General features: G+C 42.4%; 1 protein-coding gene across 2 annotated transcripts in view; it reads right to left on the bottom strand.

Annotated features, from left to right (window-relative positions):
• The window catches only part of AFG2A (AFG2 AAA ATPase homolog A), a 225,466-nt gene extending 207,390 nt beyond the window's left edge, over nucleotides 1-18,076 (bottom strand). The window contains exons 1-9 of one of the 2 annotated variants that reach the window (XM_069855182.1): nucleotides 17,926-18,076; nucleotides 17,503-17,627; nucleotides 16,743-16,900; nucleotides 13,910-13,968; nucleotides 12,229-12,858; nucleotides 9,869-9,998; nucleotides 9,173-9,229; nucleotides 7,583-7,706; nucleotides 6,726-6,981 (exon numbers count right to left, since the gene is read on the bottom strand). In XM_069855182.1, coding sequence (XP_069711283.1) covers nucleotides 6,726-6,981; nucleotides 7,583-7,706; nucleotides 9,173-9,229; nucleotides 9,869-9,998; nucleotides 12,229-12,858; nucleotides 13,910-13,968; nucleotides 16,743-16,900; nucleotides 17,503-17,627; nucleotides 17,926-18,049 — 1,663 coding nt within the window. In that variant the 5' untranslated portion in view covers nucleotides 18,050-18,076. The remainder of the gene's footprint in view (nucleotides 1-6,725; nucleotides 6,982-7,582; nucleotides 7,707-9,172; nucleotides 9,230-9,868; nucleotides 9,999-12,228; nucleotides 12,859-13,909; nucleotides 13,969-16,742; nucleotides 16,901-17,502; nucleotides 17,628-17,925) is intronic. The other variant, XM_069855181.1, reaches the window with a different exon arrangement.
• Between the last annotated feature and the right edge of the window lie 1,266 nt (nucleotides 18,077-19,342).

Raw genomic sequence — 19,342 nt, 5'->3', positions numbered from 1 at the left:
AAAAGCAATGTAACATGCACCTCAGAGAGGGCAACAGGGCAAGACTTTTTCCTCCCTGGCTATAAAGACAGTCACACTAAGGAAACATCCCTGCACTCAGAACATCCCAAGACAGAAGGGAAAAAAGACAGAAGGGACTAAAAAGATAAGGAAATTTTTCAATCGCATCAGAATGACACCAAACCAAAGCAAAAGGGTGAGAATCTAACCCTATGCAGGTAACATAACACCAATATTGTGAAATGTTAGGAAAGCAGTTGAACCATTTAAAAGTCTATGCAACACTAAAACCAATTCTGGCTTTGTCTTTGCCACACAAGATATTGTGGGGAAAAAATACTAAGAAAGAGGAAAAGAGATCCTGCAAACAAGAATAAGGACAACACACCCCACCCAGTCTCAAGCATGTTCCTTCAAGCTGCTCAGCAGCATCCAGATGTAGCCACTTCTGCACAAAAACCATCATTCTGAGGTAGTGCCTTAAGAAACAATCCAAAAATATTTGTTACAGTCCAAGTCCAAAAAAGCCACATTGCTTTGTTATGTGTGCATGCAAGCAAAGACACATTTGTTCATAACCTGTTAAGACAGCAAAGTAGGTCAATTGCTTTTTCTTTTAAAAACAGCTTCTGCATTAAGGACCCAACTTGAAAATTAGAGAACACAGCACTAACTTAAAACTCATGAACACTTAAGATGAAGATTGCATTTTCTTGGTTTTGTCATACCATAAATTAGCATGATAGAACACAGTGTCAGAAACTCAGCTGTTCCAGTCCAAAAATTAATTGGTAGCGTTACTTATATATCATGTCTGGACTTTTCAGTGTGTTTTGAAACCCAGCATAATGCTATTTCTGCATTCAGAATACTTTTTTATTATTGACTATCTGACTATAAATCCTATTAATATTTTTTAAAAAAACCTGCATTTTCTGTGTGATCGTTTTATAAAAAGGCAAGTGGCTTTTCCCACCTCATTTTGAATGTCCCCTGGAAACAAGCATTCAGTCAGAAAATGTAGTAGCAGATCATTTGCAACAACACAGTTTCAATCTCTCTTTCTGCTACAAAAACCCAAACCAAATCAACAATATAGACGTGGTATTTTCAGTCACCTTCCATAAAGGAATACAATAATTATAGCACATCACGCAGAGTTTTCCTTTTCGAATCTGCAACTGCAACCACTTAATTTCAAAACAAACAAAAAACCCTGCAAAACAAACAATCCCATTGCCTTGGTCATCAACTGCCTTTGTCAAAACCTACACTTTCAGCAATGTTTCAGCCCACATTCCTACATTTAGGATTATAATCCAAGAAAAACACATCCAAATTGTGACGGGAGAGGGTCAGGCTGAACCAAGAACTCCACAGCTAAAAGAAAAGACAGATATTAGTGATGCCTTAACACTGAGCTGTTTCATCAAGACTGCGACTGAGCTGAAATGATAACTTTGAATTTGAATTACAAGGCTGAGAAGTGGCATATTGAATGCAGCGTTTGTCTAATTGAAAGACCAGCCAGAGGTCGGTCGTCAGGGTACACAGAGACTTGCTGTTAATCACTTCAGTCCAAACCGCTCACGTGCCTGCAGGTGGCTAGGCTACCAAATCCACACAAGCTAGGGGAAAAAGCCAGATCTAAACAGAGACATTCCTGGGTTGCAGTGGAATTTATTCACCCAACAGTTACAGGAAAAACCAAAAAACCGAGGAATCAGACATTCAACTGCCCATTTTTTTTTTTAAAAAAAAAAAAGCAAGCAGATTGCAGAATCTCTTTTTTTGAGTTACAAAAGGTACATAAGGAAGTTTCTCAGCTCCAGCAAAAGCTAAATAACTTAAATCCCCCTAAATAACTTATACTGTTAAAGATATAATATCTAACTATAATCAATATTCAAAGCTATCTATTAAGCAGCATAAAGGGTCTTCATCCTAGCCATATTATTCTTCAGACTGCAGGGACAATAAAAGAGCCAATGACCACCACAGAAAATAAGATCTCTCTAAGGACTATTGAAATTATGAGCATAAGACAACAGGTGATATGGCCTGTTTGTGCAAGTAGGTTCACTGATTCAGCAGAGTAATGCTGATTCACACTGGTTAAAGATGGCTTTAAATTGGTGGGGGGAAGATTGAGATTAGACATTAGGAAGAAAAACCTCATGACAAGGGTGGGGAGGCCCTGACACGGGTTGCCCACAGAAGTGGTGGCTGCCCCGTCCCTGGAGATGTTCCAGGCCGAGTTGGATGGGGCTTTGAACAACCTAGGCTGGTGGGAGGTGTCCCTGACCACAGCAGGTGTTTGTAACCGGATGGGCTTTGAGGTCCCTTCCAACCCAAGCCATTCTATGATTCTATGCAGCTGAAGTTCTTAGTTCCAGAACACTTTCTGCAACAGCCAACTCAAGCCAGTTATAGTCCTAAAGGCTAAGCAAGATGATACCTTTCCCTGTATTTTTTAAATTGTCCGATTTTAACTTTGCTGCAAAACCAAGTGATTGGTGCTTCTTTCACAGAAGTCTCAGAGTTTCGGTAGTTGCAATGTAGCATCCTTACTGGAACCAAACAGATGTTATTGCAAGAGAGACCACTATTTAAACAAAGACATTTGTTCTTCCTCTCCTCATGATGCTATCTTATCACAGTCCAAGTGTTTTATATCAGCACACTGGAATTATGTGTAATGAACACGGATGTTCAAGATAAATTTTGAGAGTTACAAAGCAAATACTTCCTTTCTCTGTAAACAATATGATTGAACCCACTTCTTCAAGAAATCAAGCTATATTTATATTCACCCTCTTGAAATGCTACAGGCAGCCATAGAAGGATAAGTTTATAATAAATTGCTATATTTGGAAACCTTTGTTGCTAAGCATCTTCTAACATTCAGTACAGTTTATACCATTCATGTCCCTGCTACATAATTAACATTTCCTATGTTTTGCAAAAAAAAGTGCAGTGCTTATCTTTGTTGTTAAATTAAAACCATTATAATTGGAGGAGGGGAGGAATTAATAAAAGACTGTGTGGCCAATTAATTAAAGCAGAAACAACAAGACCCTAGGGGTACACAAACACTGACATCACGTACAAGAATATTGCAGAGTCTACCTTCTAAACACTGCCTCTGCTTGAGATAAAACAAGTCAAAATGCAGCTGTTCACGCTAAAAGTTAGTCTACTAAATTTAGTATGCAGCAGACCTATCCTAGTTTTAATGACTTTCGCAGATACACACCTAACTAAGCCCTTTGCTTGTCAAGGATTCTGTGCATGTGAATCATAAAATGTTTTCGGTTGGAAGGCATCCTAAAGATAATCCAGTTCCAACCCCCCTGCCATGGGCAGGGACACCTCCCACTGGATTGGGGCTAGTCAAGGCCCCATCCAACCTGGCCTTGGAACACCTCCAGGGATGGGACTTCCACAGCTTCCCTGGGCAACCTGGGCCAGTGCCTCAACATTCTCATCATGAAGAGTTTCTTCCCGATGTTTAATCTCAATCTTCCCCCTTCCAACTTAAAGCCATTCCCCCTTGCCCTGTCACTCCATGCCCTTGTAAAAAGTCCCTCTTTAGCTTTCTTGTACCCCATCAGGTACTGGAAGCTACTCTAAGGTCTCCCCATAGCCTTCTCTCCTTCAGGCTGAAGAACCCCTACTCTCTCATCCCATCATCATAGCAGACACGCTCCAGCCCTCCAATCATCTTCATGGCCTCCTCTGGACTTGCTGTAACAGATCCCTGTCCTTCCTGTGCAGAGAACTCCAGAACTGAACAATATTGCCTGAATATTAAACATCCTTATTATTTAGAAATGTGCACCAGCAGTCTTAACTACACATTTACATCATGTTTTATGTTGTAAAATGTACAAAATATGTTCAATTCTGAGCCTTACACTACCAAAAGGTTATTGAGAAACTGGAGAAAGTTCAGAGAAAATCAACACAGTTTCTCAGAAGGCAGGAAGGACTTATTTATGAGGAAAGATTAAAACAGCTAAATATTTATAGTTTGGCTCAGAAATGAATGAGGAGGTAGGGGACATGAGAACAGCCTAGAGATATCTGAAGGGTGTAAACACTAAGGAAGGAGAGTGAATGTGTTCTACAAGGATGTAAATAGAAATAACGGGATGAAACTAAACAAGGAAAACTTAGGCTGAACATCGGAGAGCATTCCTGGACAGCAAGCTATCTTGGCCCATGGCACAGTTTCTTAAAATTAAGCAATAGGAGCCCATTGCTTGGAACAACAAACAAGACTAGACAAAACATTGGAAAATTTGCCATATGGAATAACCCTGCTCTGCTAGAGGAGAAATATTACCCCATAAAAGCTGGTCTTTTCTAAGTTTCACTCCAGTGAAAGCAGTAATATTTTACAAGGTGTTGAAAATTTAATATAAAAAAGCACATATCAAGAATTTAATCAGAAACTAAAAGAATCCAATTAAGGATGTTCCTTAACCACGAACAAATTAAATTAAGTTCATGTAATACTTCAACCGAATTATGGTTCTGCTTACTCTTTGAAATGGAAAAATACCCATGGGCTGCAAGGAGTTAATGGCACTGGGCTGCATTTTTCCCAGCAGAGGTCACTCCAAGTTTACAAATGACAAGGAAATTTAACAGCATGGATTCAAACTTCGGAAAAGAAGATCAATAGAATAGTTTGTGAGTTGGGGTTGTTCAGCCTGGAGAAGAGAAGGCTATGGGGAGACCTTAGAACAGCATTCTAGTACCTGAAGGGGATACAAGAAAGCTGGGGAGGGACTTCGTACAACAGCATGGAGCAATAGGGAAGGGGGAATGGTTTTAAATTGGAAGGGGGAAGATTGAAATTAGACATTGGGAAGAAATTCTTCACAATGACAGTGGTGAGGCACTGGCCCAGGTTGCCCAGGGAAGCTGTGGCTGCCCCATCCCTGGAGGTGTTCAAGGCCAGGCTGGATGGGGCTCGGAGCAACCTGATCCAGCAGGAGGTGTCCCTGCCCACGGCAGGGGGGTGGAACTGGATGATCCTTAAGGTCCCTTGCAACTCAAACTCAAATCAAACCATTCTACTATTTTACAACTCCTCCTCTCATTCTCAGCACTGGGTTTGGATGCAATGTTCCCCCATAGCTATATGTCCTGTCATCAGTCACAGGTAGATGCCAGAAGTTTGGAATCTACGTAGCATGTAATGTTCCATTTCCACAACATGCAGAATTTGTTTTCTAACAGGTCCATGGGTAACTATTGCCTATTTACAGCTGGATAATGCAGTACCCAAGCACAAGCAGTTTGGAATTGAAACGACAACACTTCTCACTGATAATTTTAGTTTACGTTAGTTATTTACTATGTGAGGACTATGACACATGCAGGCTGACAGGCTTCCAAAAACCACAAAGGAAGGAAGGAAGAAAGAAAGGAAAATAAAAAGGAAGTTTATCTCTGTTTTCATTTGTTTGTATGTTTGGGTTTTTTTAAAGAATGTTTGCTAACTTAAAACAGAGCTTAAAAGACAACCAAAGCCAACAGAAGAGCACTATAAAAAGAATAGTCTGTGTCCATACATGTTTTTTATCTTCTTGATCCACACTGAAGTCCACAAATTTATATTTGATAGCTATCCCTTAAAAATTCTAGCAACTACCAAGTAAAATCCTTGCTGTTCCAGGTGCCATGGCCCCTAATAAAACCTCTGTCATCCTGATAGTCAGTTCTGATGCAACAATTAACTGTACACAGTGCCACTGCCAGAGGAAGCTGTCCCAGCACCAAAAGAAATACAAGGAACCAGCATTTACAGCAAACATATTTGCCAACTACAAGGGAGCAAATACGCGTAAGCAGAGCTGAACTCATATTTTGACTAGACTCCTTTAAAAAGGATGCTGCTCACAGGTAGGTTTAAGGTCTGACACTTAAACCACGTCAACGCACTCTAGTAAAACATAAGAATTATAGAGCATACTTTAAATATTTCATCCAACGAAAACAGAAGTGAACTTGTGTTTAAGTATTCCCTGGAACATACTGAACCCTGGCTGCATGATGCATGAATGATTCTTCAGGGCTCTGCCTGCACTGGACACCAAAGGACATTTCCAGCCCCCAGCTCAGGGCGTGCTCTCCCAGCTCCACTGCATGACCCGACCCAGGTGCATGCAGTCCCATAAGCCCTATCACAACTGCCCATCTGCAGGAAAAAGAAATGCAGGCACAAAATACAGAAGGGAAGAACCGTAAACAACACTCAGGCCCACCGTCTCAGCATCCTGGGAGCCAAGGCCTGCAGGACAAGCTGTCCAGCCTGAGTGACTTGGGATTTTAGTACAGAAAGGGTAGGCTCTAAAGTCCAGAGCAGAAAAGCTCTTAGGGATACACCAGTTAACTCACTAAATCATTGGTGACCTGAGAGACAGCCAGCTATCTAACATGACAGAAACAGCACAGGGGATTCACCAGTGTTATTAAACTTAACATTCAATTTTTAAATCAATTCATACTCAAAAGAGTTTTTCTGATCTTCCCAGGAGCAGCTGGTGTTCCTCATATTCCATGCTTGGCTATGTTTTCTTTGAGACAAAAATTGATTAAATCTCATTGTTTTAAAAGTTATTACTACAGACTGCATATTTTTATTTTTTAAAAAACAGAATAAAGAGAGTAACAATAAAGCAAGGTCCTAAGTCAGATAAACAAACTCTTACCTGCTTCCTTGCACAAGGCTGCTAAGTCTGCACCCACATAACCATGTGCACTGTCAGCCAGCTGCACCAACTCCGCTGCTGTAAGCGAATGGGGAACTTTCTTAAGAAGCTTTTGGAGTATGTCCAGACGGTCTTGGGCATTAGGAATTCCAATTTCTATCTCTTTATCAAAACGCCCAGGTCTGCGCAGCGCTGCATCCAGTGCATGAGGACGATTAGTGGCCCCAAGTACCAAGAGCTGCCCTTCGCTGCCCTCCTGAACACATCAACCAAGTATTAACTTTAAAATACAACCAAATGCCACACAGCTAGTAAATATACTTCTTGCTTAATTTTCCAAACTACTATACACACACTAAAATCCTCATCCTAGCTCTAAAGGAACAAAGCAAGCTTTTTATAATATATACTCAATACATGATCCCACCCAACCCATCCATGCAATTTAGCGATACCATAGGCTGGATGTACATACAGACAATATAATAGAAACCTCAACCACGATGCTCTCATCCCAGGGTCTCCCACTCTAATGCCCAAGAACCCAATTTCCTATATCAGGAAAATAAGCACCAAGAAAAGGAAAATAAGTGTCTAAGCTAAAAGTTCGTGTTGGCACAAGAACAAAAGGGTATCAACAGACCTTGAATAAGCAAGGCTGTGAAATAAATCATTTAAGGCATCAAGACCAGTGGAAACAGGAGATCATGAAACTTCCTGTAGGTTAAATAGGAAAAGCAAGGTCAAAAATCCTAACCAATTTCCTCAAGCTTTGCTTTTTCACTTTTAAATAGAGGCAAATCATTTCGTTCAGCTAGTCTCCATATGCATGAATAGTCTCAATGCAGTCTACTTACTGAGCCAATGCCATCCATTAATGTCAGCAACGAAGCAACAACTCTCTTTTCAACTTCATTTTGAGCCCCTTCTCTCTTTGGACAGAGTGCATCCAACTCATCTATGAAGATAATGGAGGGGCGACTGGAAAAAAATAAGAGGAAAGATTTAAAACACCAAAGCAGAAAAGTGCAGAACTATTCATAGAAAACATACAGTTCCTACAAAAATTAACAAGCATCCCACTCCTCTGAGCAACTGAAAGTTTCAATCCTGCATATGGTGTTACTCAAAGAGATAACTAAAATGACCAATACATTAGACAACTAATACCTTTAGAGTGACCAACCTACTTTTCTATGACTCTCTCCCAAAGATTCAATGCTAAATACAGCGATTTCATGAGTAAAAAGACAGCACTTGATTTCCCAGCTCTACAAACACGGGATGCATTAGTCTTTTGCTAACATGTTGCAAAAGAACAACCGCCTGGAAGTCTAAAATGTGCCTTAACCAGGTCTAATAAATTTCAGCAGAATGCCATCCTATTCCACAGGAACACCATACCCAGAACCAACGCTGACTCGTTTAGAGCTGGCTTTCATGTCTCAGCTAGGTCTACGTTGCTCTCCAAACCAGACACGAGCTGGTAATGTGTGCTTACAGCCCAGGCAGCCAACCATATCCTGAGCTGCATCAAAAGAAGCCTGGCCAGCAGTGAGAGGGAAGGTATTCTCCCCGTCTACTCTGCTCTCATGAGACCCCACCTGAGTACTGTGTGGACTGTTATGGAGTCATATATCCCCAATGTAAGAAGGATATGGGACTGTTTGGAACAGGTCCAGAGGAGGCCACAAATATGATCTGAGGGCTGGAGCATCTCTACTATGAGAGCGGGCTGAGAGAGTTGGGCTTCTTCAGCCAGGAGAGACCTTAGAGCAGCTTGCAGTACCTGAAGGGGCTGCAGGAAAGCTGGGGAGGGACTTTTTACAAGGACATGGAGTGATAGGACAAGGGGGAATGGCTTTAAATTGGAAGGGGGAAGACTGAGATTAGACATTAGGAAGAAATTCTTCATGATGAGGGTGGTGAGACGCTGGCCCAGGTTGCCCAGGGAAGCTCTGGCTGCCCCATTCCTGGAGGTGTTCAAGGCCAAGTTGGATGGGGCTTTGAGCAGCCTGATCTACTAGGTGTCTGCCCGTGGCAGGGGGTTGTAACTGGATGATCCTGAAGGTCCCTTCTAACCCAAACCGTTCCATGTTTCTATATAACTACAGAAGAAGTTGGATCCAGGTCAAACTCTGGATCACGCTTCCATCTGTTAAAATAAGCATACAATAAGCCAACGATACAGATCAAGCTATTTGGCATCACCTGTAACAATCCTTTAAAAAGGGTAGTGTCCAAAAGCATTACAGGCATGCTAGAATTTCACTGCTTTCCTTCTAGCTAAGCTCTATATAAACAAATTTATTTCCTTTTAAAAACCACTGCAAGAAAAAAAATTACAATTCAAAGATTCTAACAAATGTTTTTCTTTTAAGAACATTAACTCTGGAACCAATACCACAAATAAGTGAGCGCAAATAAAATTATCCAAAAGAACATACCGCAGAGAAGCTTCGGCAAATATCTGACGTAATCTTGATTCAGACTCCCCATAAAACCTATAATAATTGAAGTATTTTAATAAAAAACATTTTTTGTTTTTTTCCAGGCAACTTGGAAAAGGACTGCTCATGTGTTCCAAAAAGTCATAGTGCACTCTTTCAGAGTCCTGAAGGACATGCAATCTAGACTAATCTTTATTTCCACGAGGACAAGAAATCAAGGTGAAACAGGGCACAGGCAAAAACAATAACATCTTGTAACTAGAAAAAAAGATTAAAGGGAAAAGCTCTTTTGTGTTAGAAACAGATTTATCTATATTTTTAAAGAACAACAAAAAAAAAAATTAGTTCCCTGGAGACATTATTCTGTGCAGTGTCATAATTTCAAATATACTTTAACAAATCACTCTTCTTGCTGCAGAACTAAAACACACAATTGCAGATGCAGTTTCAGTCCCCTCTTTAATTTAGTCCATTACATAAACTTCTTGGCCAAATCAAATGAACCTCTTTTATTACAAGAAGAAACATAAGACCTACTTGAGAGAACCCTTTCCCATCTGTTTCCAACTCTTGGGCAGATAGCCCATAGCCAGTTTTACAGAGAGGATGAAGGATAACCAATGGATAGATGCCAGTACAGGTTTTGGGCTAATATATTCATAGAATTAATGAAAATAAATTAGGTAGACTTACTTGCTTATTATTTCAGGACCATTAATAACGGTAACGTGAGCGCCAACCTCATTTGCAATGGCTTTGGCAATCATAGTCTTCCCAGTACCTGGAGGGCCATATAATAGCACCCCTCTGGGAGGAGGGATTCCTTTCAACGAGCACATGCACACAAACAGAGAATAAAGTTATTTGCGATAAATGCCAGACTGCATAAGCTCCACTTGCACATTTTACTGCCCCAATTATTACCGATTAGAAGTTAACCTCAGCATTAACTTCTTTAACCAATGTGTTATTTTTGAGAAAAATCTATGTTTACAGAGGGAAAAGCACTCTTACATGGGACATTTACGTCGTACAGATACGCTTTCATCTATGTTTTCTACTTCTGAAGTCCAAATTATTCTGTTTAACAAGCAACCATTTACATTCTTGTATTTTTCAGTAATTTAAACTACAATTCTTGATATGCTTTCTGTGTTTGAGGGGTTTTTTGTAAAAAAAATTATTGGACTGAGTACCTAGCATCCACAAATGCACTTAAGTTATTCATGATTCTCAGAATGTCATTATTACAAATTTCCAACATCATAAACCCACTTCTCTTCAACAGTCCAAATAATTTCAGAAAGAAATGAGGGTTGATTCAAAGAACACTTACAAAAAGATGAAAAATAAACATCGAAAGGATGTATTTGCCTCTTTAGCAGTAAATGTTAAGACTGGAAACAGGCAGAAACATTCAGGCACAGAACATAAGGGACACTAGAAGAACAAGGTACTACTGTGTATGGTTAAAACTGGACAGGAAGTAATATCACGATCCCAGGTAAAGAGCCAAAAAAAATTTTCTGTCCAGCAAATCCACATTAAACAGGCACAAACCCAAATGCAGAAACTGAAAAATTAGAAAGCAAAAAGAAGAGACAAATGTTAGACAAAGGACTGCGCCTGGCCCAAAAGACATAGTTGAACACAACCAAAGAAGCAGCATCATTTGGATACTGCAGTGACAGAGAGTGATGCTTGAAGGGCAGGTCACATCCCACTAGTGGCAGAGTAAAATACAGCTAGCATGGATAGAAAGCCCAAGTCTCAGGAACTAATGTACTCAAAAAGAAAAAAAAAAAATCACCTGCTGACAGAGAACAGAAATAAAGCTTCTTTATGGACAGGTTCCTTGACAACAGTCCATTAAAATACGTGCTGCTCCCTCATGTGGCATTTCTAGTACTGGTAAGAAACAGGGCTGCTGAACCAAATATCTCACCTCAACAGACAGCCTCACTTCCCATCAGCAGATAAGGACTCTCCACATTTGGATGTTTACTAAAAGTTTGGAACTGGTGAAGAAACACTGTCCTCACTCATGTGATTAGCAGAGAATCTGATCAAGTACTTTTGAGACTAAGCACGCAGAAGCAACCTTGCGGCTAACACAAAAATATGTGGTGATGCTGAGGCTGGAGGTCAGCAAATTGAGTTGGACCACACGCGGATGAAGATGCCTCACACCACTGCAGTGACACCTGCCCATTACGCCCAAGCAACGCATGCCAAAAGTCACCTGCGTGTTAAGGAAATTATCCCAGTGATCACCAAAATCACCTCCTCTCTGAAGCGTGTGTGGGAAGAGGTAAAGCAGCGAAATAAAAAACCTCAAAGACATGGTATCAAAGAAATATTTATATGTAAGGGCCCTGTCTGACAGTAACGCACACCTAGACAAGTACAATGAGTGGATAAGCCTCCTTTATGTTCACATCCATTTATCATAAACACATAGTACAGATTTATCTTTGTCACAAACCCCCTCTAAGTTCACATATATGTTAGATACAACTTCATATATGGCAACAGTAATAGTGTTTCTCCTGCTAAACACACTGCCCAGTTTGAGAGAACAGCCTCAAACACTTCTTGAAAAGTCAGGAGGAACCCTGCACCACACGGGGATAAAAACAGCAGACGAATTGATCTGACTGAGTTTTTCCCAGCTTAAATATAATTAGTTGACTCCACCCAAAAAAACCATAAAATCTTATGAAAACAAACACCTGCTCCTTTCAAACACCACAGTGTAGAAGTCTTTCCTATTTGCTGTAACTTCTGCTTATGGATACTTGATTTCTCTTAGAGACCTATTCCTCTCCAACTCACCTTTCACACAAGCTAATCATAACACCTTTACAGTATCCACACAGCACGATTCTAGAGCAGCTTGACATGGTTTGGGCATGCAAGTACACCAGATCAGTGTTACATAAAACTCAAAGCATATTCCTGGAAGAATAATTTGAATTTTATACATAGAAGTCCAATTAAAGAAAAAAAACAAACAGTATCGAATGAAGAAAGCCAACTATCAGGCATCATACCATAACTCTTGAACAATTCAGCTTGCTTCATGGGAAGTTCAATAGTTTCTTTAATAGTTCTGAGCTGGTTGCTTAAACCTCCTATCATATCATAGGTGACTCGGGGTTCACAATCACCATCTTCTGCTACATTGGTCCTCGTTTCAATAAAATTGATTCTAGTTCTTGAAGAAATGAAATAAAAACTGTCTGTATTGCTTATTGCTCCAGTTTTGCCAGTTAGTGGGAGTCCATCACTGCCTCCTTTTCCAGCCAACTCCGAATCATTGGTGAGGTCTGCACCACCTTCTTTGGTTTTATCTCCCTGACCAGAGTCTTGACCACTGTCTGCCACGGCAGAACTGGGTGTAACTGGTGAACCTGGATCCATCGGTTTGCTTGGTGTGCTCATAGATGCAACTTCTGGACTATCAGCAACGTCCATCTGGCTGAGATGTAAAGACAAATCTAGCGTACTGGCCTCCAAATCAGATCTTTCGAGGTCTGGCTCGTGCATTTCACCACAAATGGTGCTGCCCTGGGCAGTCAGCTCTGCACCATCGGTTCCTTTCACCTTCATCACCACGATGTTACAAAGTTTGCCATAAAAAGTGAAAGCCAAGAGGTTTCCTGGTAAAATTATTTTCCCATCTAGGAGAAAATTAAATAAGATTAAAAAAAAAAAAACAACCAAATACTGAGAAGAAATTTCAGTCTACTTTGGCAACAGGAACACTCAGATGTTCTTGTATCAGAACAATTCCTTATCAGGAAGCCTAAAGAGCGCTATAAATTGACATAGCAAAAGGTTATTAGGCAATTTCAAGGTAATTTCAGATAATTTCAATCATACTTTTCTTAAAAACCACACTGTATTGGATAAAAATTCATACATAATCTCTCATACTAACATCATCATTATGTTGGGCCTCTTAAAAAGGGAGATTATGGAATTAGTATTGCAAAACGTAAAAATTTTGTATTTGCTGTGTGCTTTACAGGTTCAAAATATTCTACATTTCGCCCACCTTCTTTGAAAGTCTCAACCTAAAAACAGGTAAGGTTTTAGCCTTTGTGTTGACAGAGGAAGATCAGGAAATGGGATCTGAATGCACTCTACGGGCACAAAAAAAACCAAAGGTAAAAATGTAAACAAGATTTATTACTTACAACCAAACTCATGAATTTGGAATGCAGTTCATGTTTCCTGCTTCTCAGCACATCAATACCGTCACTAATTTCTAAACCAGAAGATGCCCTTTCCATAGAACAATTTGTAGTGCTTTGAGTAGCACTACCTTGAAGGTAACTCACCTTGCTTCCCTGCCGTACTCATACCACCCAACAAACAGCAAATCATGTCAAGGAAGTACTGCACTCTTCTCTTCACAGTGCAAGCAAACCCCAAAGTTCATTGCAATATCAGCCAGGAGGCTGCTAAGCAACCATAACATCACCCAGCAATATGTACAACGGACAGAGAAATGGAATCAGGATTAATGCAAGTTACAAATTTATAGCATTGCAGTTATTTAGCCCAAAGAAAACAGATCCCTGAAAGAAATGTGAGCAGAATAATGTCCTCTGTTTTGCCATAAGCTCTTGATTAAGAATAAAAAGCTAACTTTTCCCTTTTCTACCCAAAACTTGATGATCTACTACCCAAATTACACAGTCAAAAGATAAACAGCAAAATTTATACCTAGGTTTCTCAGCAGACAGACGGACATTTCCTCAGCATTAATGACGGCATCTTTGTCCCTGTGGTAGAAAGAAAAAAAAAAAAAAGTGTTTTTCCAAAGAGTAACTACTTGAAAACTAAAATATGATACCACTTAAGCACCAGGATGATAAATACCATTTATTTTATTATATATGACTTAACCCCACAAACACAAAAGATGAACGCTTTATAGTGTTCAGATCACATCACCTTAGCTTCGAAGGTATTAGACACAAAATAACAAAGGAAGTGTACCTATTTAATTTTGAGTCAGTTTTTCCATACAAAAAGCTGTAATAAACAGCAAGATTCTTAGTTTCTTAAGTTTATAAATTTGCATTGCATGCTTCCCATCTCACCAGGCAGAATGGCCACTGGTGCATTTAATGAATTGAAAAAGTTACACATAAGGTAGGTCTCTTTCAGCTCTGCAAGCACACATACACATCTTTTATTGCCTTGAGGACTTGCAAAACTGTGCATCGCACATCCACTACCAAAACAGTACAAGGCTTCCCCACACTACATTTTCTAGTCTTTTATTTAATTGAGTTTAAGTAACTCAACAGAAATGCCTTAAACCACTTCTCTCACTAGCCTCGGCCAGGCCTACAGCACCTCTGACAGGCTGAGAGAGTTGGGGTTGAGAAGAGAAGGCTCCAGGGAGACTTTATAGCAACCTTCCAGTATTTAAAGGGGTCTACAGGAAAACTGGGGAAGGGCTCCTTACAAAGGAGTGCAGGGATAGGATGAGGGGGAATGGTTTTAATTGGAAAGAGGGGAGTTTTAAATGAGATCTTAAGAAGAAATGTTTTCCCGTGAGGGTGGTGAGGCACGGGAACAGGATGCCCAGAGAAGTCATGGAATCCCCATGCCTCAAGGTGTTTAAGGCCAGGTTGGAATGAGGCTTTGAGCGACCTGATCCAGGGGAAGGTGTTTCTGTCCATGGCAGGGGGGCTGGAACTTGATGATCTTCAAGGTCCCTTCTGACTCAAACTATTATGTGATTCTACAGTTTTCCCAAACACCACAAATTTTGGGATTTTCCCAAATCCCAATAGGATTGAACACAACTCAACATGTGTGCTCTCAGCCCAAAGCAGACAAAAGGTAAAAGGTGTCTCATGTCAATGTCTTTCTCCGGTGTTCATTGTAAAACATTTGACATCACACTACACTCAGAGCATAGACACCAATAACTCCCCCTGCTCCTCAAACATACTGCAATGTGTAAGACCACGGCAATTCAATCATTTTCCACATCTTTTAATTCCTTAGGATTCGCCCCCCTCAAGCACTCTGTATGAGCCTCACGTATTAGCCCTTCTATTGTCACAACAAAATAAAGGCTTCATCACATCCGTTCTCCAGACAGACACCCACAACCTTTGTAACCACTTAAATCTGTACAGTGTAAAGCACCACACTAAGCACCGAACAGCAGCAGCACCAAAGGCATTTAAGGCACATACAGCTGCTGCAAATAAAAATCTGATCAACGGGGGGAGCTCTAAGCCTAGAAATAAAAAACATCCCTTAATTCTACTCGTGAAGAAAGCATCTTAAGGGAAAGAGAGGAGTTACACTAATTCAGAAAGCTCTCAAAATGCCATCCCTGACACGTGAACACATACTCAGTTACATTATCAGGGTCTGAGGTTGGGGGCTGGTTTTTTAACTGGAAGAGAAAAATAAATTACACATGCAAGCAACTCTGCAGTGGTTTTGATTTGCAGAGAATGAACTACACCTGTAAAGTGCCTAGAAACCTAGACAGCACTTCAATATTAGTATTTCCATTTATTTAATTATAATAATAATTTATATTCTTACATAATAGAATGGCTGTATGGTTTGCAGTAAATTAACAGGCTTAAAACAGACCTATTAGAGTTCTTCTTGATTTCTCTCCTAGAGTAACTCTAGAAAAACTGTCATTTATATGACTTTTAATCTAGTAGCATCTATGCATAACAGTCCTTAGAGCCTGACTCTCGACTGGCTGAAAGGGAAAACTTTGGCTGTGGAATGGTTTCCAAAAAACTGCAGTAACCATAAGTACTTCATAAGCCACATCCAACTTCTCTGACCTCATCTTCAATACGGAATAATAGAATGGTTTGGGTTGGAAAGGACCCTTAAGATCACCCAGTTCCAACACTCCTGCCATATGCACAGACACTTCACTGGATTATAGAATTACAGAATCACCAGGTTGGAAAACTCTTAGATTGAGTCCAACCATTTCTATCTGCCCCTGAACCACAGCAGGACTTTCTAACACGAGGTTCTCGGACAGCAGTTTGCAGAACAGTTCCTAATGACAACAGCAGCAACACAGGCTCCTTCTTACCTGACACCAACTCTACGTGCAGGGATCATCCTCATCCTTTAATGCTGACTTACAAGTTTAAAGAATCTGCCTTGATGGTGCAGTTATGCACCCTCACGTAATGCAAACACAAGACAGCTGCAGGAGGTGCTGGGCTATCATTACTGTTCATTAATTCCATGTAAAACAACGACTACCTTAAAACTAACAAGCTTGGTGTCGCTGTCTCCAGAACAGCCCCACTCCTCAGTAAAGATTTTGTGCAACAGCTGAGCCACTCCACTGCCCACAGAGGAGGCAGAAGATAGCAGCAATTACTAAACGCTAGTCTTAATCTTATAAACATCTCCATGTCTGACCTTGTCTGGGCACTAATTCCATCAAAGCAAGAGCAAAAAATAGCATTTTCTAAAAGGCGAGAGTCTGCAATGCCAATCAGGCACCTCATGGCACATCAACAGGTAATAACACACTGCATACCTCAACTTCACATGGACCTCCTCTGCCTGGATAACAGCACCAGTCACAGGCTGCACAGTGACAGCATCACCTGGATTTACTTTTAGGTTCTTCTGTGTGGTTTCACTCAGCCCAACTTTCCCGCCTGGAAAGCCTGCAGTAGGCCAAGCAGTACAGACCTGGGAAGTATTTTAAAGCAAACAATTGTAAATTGAGATTTCTCCCCACTCCATTTCCAGTCCTCCAGTTAAAGTCACCAATGTCTGTTATCAAAAAACATGGGCTGAAAGGGAAGAAGCATTAGGTTACAATGGTACCACACAGTAAGATACAAAGAGCACCGCATTCTTAAGATATGATCCAAAATGCTTTTCAACAAGGAAGGGGTCATACTTTGCATACAAAGGAGAAAAAAATGTCACCAGGACTCTACACGTCCAGCATATGCTAACCTGACTAGGAAAATGCCATAAATCAATGAAGAAAGAAGAATAAAGGGCTATACACTTTCTTTGCAAATAAAATACACGCATGTGCATATATACAATATAACATATGCAATATTTCAATTCACACACGTGATAAATTTATTGAAAAAAATCTGCAGCCCGGGTTTTATTCCAGGACTGAGAATAAGGATTTAACTGCAGCAGAGCAAACACAAGAAGAAGCATGTTCATTACCTTTCTCAATGCAAGCTCCATTTTGGTCCCTACAGAATGCAACAGGAAGACACTGAAAGTACAAGAAAAGCACTTGCAGGAACACAAAATATCCTCACCTCTTGATGCCCCTCAGCAGAGGTAAGCAAGATTGGACGACCGATGCATGCGTTTGCAGACTTCATGCTGCTCAGCGACATCTGGGCCAGGGTTCTTCGCAGCATTTTTGGAACTTTGTCATCTTCTAACATTTGCAGGAGAAAAAAAATACATTTACTCACATAAAACTTAGCTCTACTTTAGCATAAATTAAAAAAAATCCCACTTTTTGTAACAGTAACCGATTTTTGTATCACCAGCCGACCTCACCCTAGACGAGCACCCACCCCTAGCGCGGCGAGGGGACGGGGCAGCCCTCCTGGCTCCACCGCGGGAATCCTGGAAGCGGGAGCCTGGCTTTGCAGCCCTTCATTTTCAAACCGCCCGCCCTCAGCCCGCCGGGTCGGGGCAGGTATCGAACGGGCACCACCCCGCCCCCATACCAGCCTCCAGGGCGTGGGTGACGGCCACCACCAGCGGCCCTCCTGGGCCGGCGGCGGGTCGCGGGGAAGCCTCGCCTGCCGGGAGCGAACGCCCTTTGCTTTTCCTTCTGGCCGAGGCCGCCATGCTTGATCCGCGCCGGCCGGGCGCTTCCGGGAGCAGGGGCTGGACACGCCCCCTCCCTCTTGGCCACGCCCCTTGTTTCCTGCGCCCGCCAGCCACGCCCCTTCCCGCCGACCGCGCCCCGTCGCCCCTCTGGCCACGCCCCCCGAGCGGCTCTGACCGTACCCACCGGCCTCGAGGCCACCCCCACTGCCCCGCGGCGGCTGGACGAGACCCACCGGATCATCGAGTCCAACCATTCCTATCAAACACTAACCCATGCCCCTCAGCACCTCGTCCACCCGTGCCTTAAACACCTCCAGGGAAGGTGAATCAACCACCACCCTGGGCAGCCTGTTCCAGTGCCCAATGACCCTTTCTGTGAAGAATTTTTTCCTCATGTCCAGCCTGAACCTCCCCTGGTGGAGCTTGAGGCCATTCCCTCTTGTCCTGTCCCCCGTCACTTGGGAGAAGAGGCCAGCACCCTCCTCTCTACAACCTCCTTTCAGGTAGTTGTAGAGAGCAATGAGGTCTCCCCTCAGCCTCCTCTTCTCCAGGCTAAACACCCCCAGCTCTCTCAGCTGCTCCTCATAAGGCCTGTTCTCCAGCCCTTTCACCAGCTTTGTTGCTCTTCTCTGGACTCGCTCCAGAGCCTCAACATCCTTCTTGTGGTGAGGGGCCCAGAACTGAACACAGGATTCGAGGAGCGGTCTCACCAGTGCCGAGTACAGAGGGAGGATAACCTCCCTGGCCCTGCTGGTCACGCCGTTTCTGATACAAGCCCAGATACCATTGTTTGAAAGCCAGACTGTGTGTCTCGCTGACGGCATGAGTGGCTTTTTTTTTTCAAGCAGCGTTTTTGCAGGCACCGTAACGCCTTGGGTTCAGCGTGGTTTATGCTGAACAGAGGCGCCTGTTTCTGCGACCGCCTCTCTCTGCAGCCTTTCCCCGTCTCACACGCAGGGAAGTGACACTGAAAACGCCAGCAGACGGACTCTTATATCCGTCAGGTGGCCCCAAAGCTCCAAATCGGCGAGAGATGTGGCTGTGGTGACGCTCATCAAACATTCCAGCGAGCCCTCGGTTACGAACAGGACACACGAGGAGCGGGTCCCAGCGCGCGACCCGGGGCGCGCGGGGCAGGGCGTCACGCGCGCGGCGCGCGGCTCGGCCCGGCCGGGTGGGCGGGAGGGCGGGGGCCACGTGATCGGCTGAGGCGCCAATGGGCGGCTGGGGCGGGCGGCGCGCGGCGGGCGCGAGGCTGGGGCGGGCGGGGTCACGTGGTCGGCTGAGGCGGGGTCTGGCGGGCGGCTGAGG

This window comes from Phaenicophaeus curvirostris, chromosome 4 (genome assembly GCF_032191515.1).
Source record: "Phaenicophaeus curvirostris isolate KB17595 chromosome 4, BPBGC_Pcur_1.0, whole genome shotgun sequence".
NCBI classification, from domain to species: Eukaryota; Metazoa; Chordata; class Aves; order Cuculiformes; family Cuculidae; genus Phaenicophaeus; species Phaenicophaeus curvirostris.
Note: the sequence above shows the minus strand (reverse complement) of the source record. Positions and strands in the feature narration are given on the sequence as shown.